The sequence below is a fragment of the Rhagoletis pomonella genome, unplaced genomic scaffold, assembly GCF_013731165.1.
Source record: "Rhagoletis pomonella isolate Grant_MI unplaced genomic scaffold, Rhpom_1.0 Rhpom_scaffold_00002, whole genome shotgun sequence".
Lineage (NCBI taxonomy): Eukaryota > Metazoa > Arthropoda > Insecta > Diptera > Tephritidae > Rhagoletis > Rhagoletis pomonella.
Window position 1 is genome coordinate 102,857,324 of NW_023458556.1, and position 3,454 is coordinate 102,860,777.

Genomic DNA, 3,454 nt, shown 5'->3' on the forward strand with positions numbered 1-3,454 from the left:
CAATCGTGGTACAAAGCTCAATAAAAATATTAAAAATAAAATGTTAACAAGCCACAATAACATTGACAAACAAAAAGAGAAATCGTTTGCCAAATTTTACAAGCGGCGATGAGTCCCTTCTTATCACATTGGTCGAGCGGTACGCCAATAAAATAGAAAATAAAAGAAGCGACGCAGTTTCGTGGGAAGAGAAGCGAAAAGCGTGGGAAGAAATTGACCTTAAGTTTGAGTCCCAAACTGGTATCAGGCGCGGTCCTAAAAATTTGCGGGAGAAGTACGAAAATATGAAGAAGAGATCCAGGAAGAATTTAGCCGATGAAAAGAGGGAGCTATATAAGATTGGTGGGGGCCAGTTTCAACACCGACCGGACAAAAATACGGGCAGGCTAGCTACGCTCATGGGCCAATCTGCAACCGGCTTGGAAAATTACGTAGACAGCGATGGTAAGATTTCGCTTTTATTTACATGCAATAGTAGTTACTGATACTTGAATTTTACATTATTTCAGCAATAGTCACTTATGAACAAGAGCCTGAGTACTTGGACGAATCTATGCAGAGCTGTACCGTAGAACATCTGGACGCGGCATCAGAAGCTAAGGAACACGTAAATTATATAATCAGGCAGGTTCTGCAATTCACTACCGAGTGAATTTAAACGCCTGCCAATTTGAATTCAAAGCGCATTTTGTTGAGATTCACTCGGAAGTGAATTGCAGAACCTGCCTGTATATTTCAAAATTATAGATTTTCCTCTATAAATAAGTATTTCTTTAGGATGCCAGAGCAGATTGGAGTTCATGGAACCCAACTCTGCTACGTTCAAAACCCAACGAAAAACTAGCGACAAAGCGCGAAAAGAAAAAAGAAACTTCTGATGCACACCAAATCTTCTGGATGGAAGAAAATCAAAGAGCTGCTGAGCGACATACATGGGCCAAAAAGAAGAATGAACTTGAATTAAAGGAAGCAGAGATGAAACTGGAAATTCTAAGATTAGATGTACAACTAAAGACAAATAAAATAAAAAATAAAATAAAATAAAAATAAACAAGTTGAATAACTAAATACTAAATAAATTTAAATTAAATAAATAAATACAAATAAAAATGAAATAAAATCAAATCGAATAAAATAAAATAAATAAATAATCATGATCAAATGAGCTTAAATTAAATTTAATAAATTTAAATAAAATAAAATGAAATAATAATATAAAATAAATAAGTAAATATTATATAATGAGCTTAAGTAAAGTTCCATAAAATAAAATAAACAAATAAATGAAGAACTTTGATAAAATATAATCAAAGAAAATCAAATAGAACAAAATAAAATAAAAGCAAATGTAATAAGAATAGAATGAAACAAGTAAATAAATAAATTCATTAACAAACAAAAAATAAGTAAATGAAAAAAAGGCAAGCATGTAAATAAATAACTAAAAAACTTAAAAGATAAATGGAATAAAACAAAAATAGAAGAGGATTTAATAGAAATTCAATAAAAAGAACTGATTCGAAATAAAATAAGACTGAATTAAAATATAATAAAAAGAATGCATGAAATTAAATTAAAATAATTTGATGAAGTTATAGTGATGTGAAAAGTAATAGGGACGCGATATTCTGACCACCTTTGACTAGTTTCTTTTTTTTTGTTTAATGTTTATTATTACTTTTTAAACTGAGCTCATTATCTAACAAAAATAAATTTAAAACTTTTTAGAAAAATGCAACAAAATTTGACAACAAAGTATTTAGTCAAATTTTTTAGAAAAAATCGAAGTATGTGGTTTTATAGCCCATTAAATTCAAGATCAGATTAAAAGGAAATAATAAACATTAAACAAAGAAAGAAATCAAGAAATTAGTCAAAAGTGGTCGAAATGTCGCGTCCATATTTCTTTTCACATCATTATAACTCCATCAAATTATTTTAATTTAATTTAATTGCATTCTTTTTTGGGTAGAATTTAATGAAATTAAATAAAACAAGAATGTGAAAAATAATTTATATAAATATTTATTTATGCATATACAGTGGTGGAAGAAATAATAGAAACTTTTTATTTTGACCAGTTTTTGCTGTATTACTTTTGTTTATTTTATGGACTCTCATATTCTTATTTGATGTTTAATATTTTTTATAAAAGTCTACCGCATTATATAACGCACACCATATAAACCCACATTTCAAACGTTGTACAAAAATTTTAAAAATTCAACCAATTTTACCGAAATCCCCCAAAAATTTCGAACTTTTTATTCAGAGTTTAAAAAAAATTCGGTTACGCAGTTTTATAGCTCATTCAATTTTAGTAGGTCAAAGTGCAAATTTCAGAACGCTAGAAAACCGCGTTGATTTTTAATAATTATTTTGGCTGACGGTGTTGTGTATTTTCTTTCATATAAAATATGTTCGACCATGCTCAAAGTTTCTTTTAATATGGAAGAAAATGCCTAACAGCGTCAGCTAAAAAAAAAAATATTAAAAATCAATGCGATTTTCTAGCTTTCTGAAATTTGCACTTTGACCTACTAAAATTGAATGAGCTATAAAACTGCGTAACCGAATTTTTTTTTTAAACTCTGAATAAAAAGTTCGAAATTTTTGGGGGATTTCGGTAAAATTGGTTGAATTTTTTAAATTTTTGTACAAAGTTTGAAATGTGCATTTATATGGTGTGTGTTATATAATGCGCTAGGCTTTTATAAAAAATATTAAACATTAAATAAACAAAAGTAATATAACCAAAACTGGTCAAAATAAAATGTTTCTATTATTGCTTCCACCACTGTATATATATTTTTTGTTTGTAATGAAATACATTTTTTTTTTTTATAGAAATATAGGTCTTTATAAAAATTAACGTTTTTCGGATTCCAATGTTTTAAAAACACTGGACTTTAATAAACACTGAAACAAATATATTGATGTACATAAAATTATTAAAAAGTTTGTATGGATTATGAAACTATTATTTATATGGTTAAAAATTGGACAATATTTTTATAGAAAAATAACAAGCATTTAACTTGAAAAAATTGTGAACATTTAACAAAATCCGCAAGTTAATATTTGTTTGAGTCACTGTATGTTTCAAAATAGGAAAAATGATGGAATCGTATGTATGTGCATACAGTGGTCGTAAAAATTATTGCCGCACCACATAATGATAAGTTTTAGCAATTTATTTATTTTTTGTTATTTCTTAATTAGATTTCTTAGAAAGATTTTGAGTATGTAGCTTTGTGCCCCATTGAATTCTAGTAGAACAAAGTGCAGGTGTTAAATGGCTAAAAATTAGCGTTACTTTTTTAGATTTTTTGTTTGCGCAATTTGCTTCCATATAACGAATAAACAGTTTTTATTAAACATAATTTATTTTTATATTAAATCAAATCAAATCAAATATTAAATATTAAGTATATATCGATGGCTGAGTGGAAGA

General features: G+C 27.6%; 1 protein-coding gene across 1 annotated transcript; it reads left to right on the plus strand.

The window, feature by feature from the left end:
- The first annotated feature begins 76 nt into the window (after positions 1–76).
- Positions 77–1,049, plus strand: LOC118734805. Its single transcript, XM_036464490.1, has 3 exons — positions 77–444; positions 510–607; positions 778–1,049. Exons 1-3 carry the CDS (start codon positions 285–287, stop codon positions 1,042–1,044), a joined length of 525 nt encoding a protein of 174 aa, XP_036320383.1. The 5' UTR covers positions 77–284; the 3' UTR covers positions 1,045–1,049.
- Positions 1,050–3,454: the final 2,405 nt, after the last annotated feature.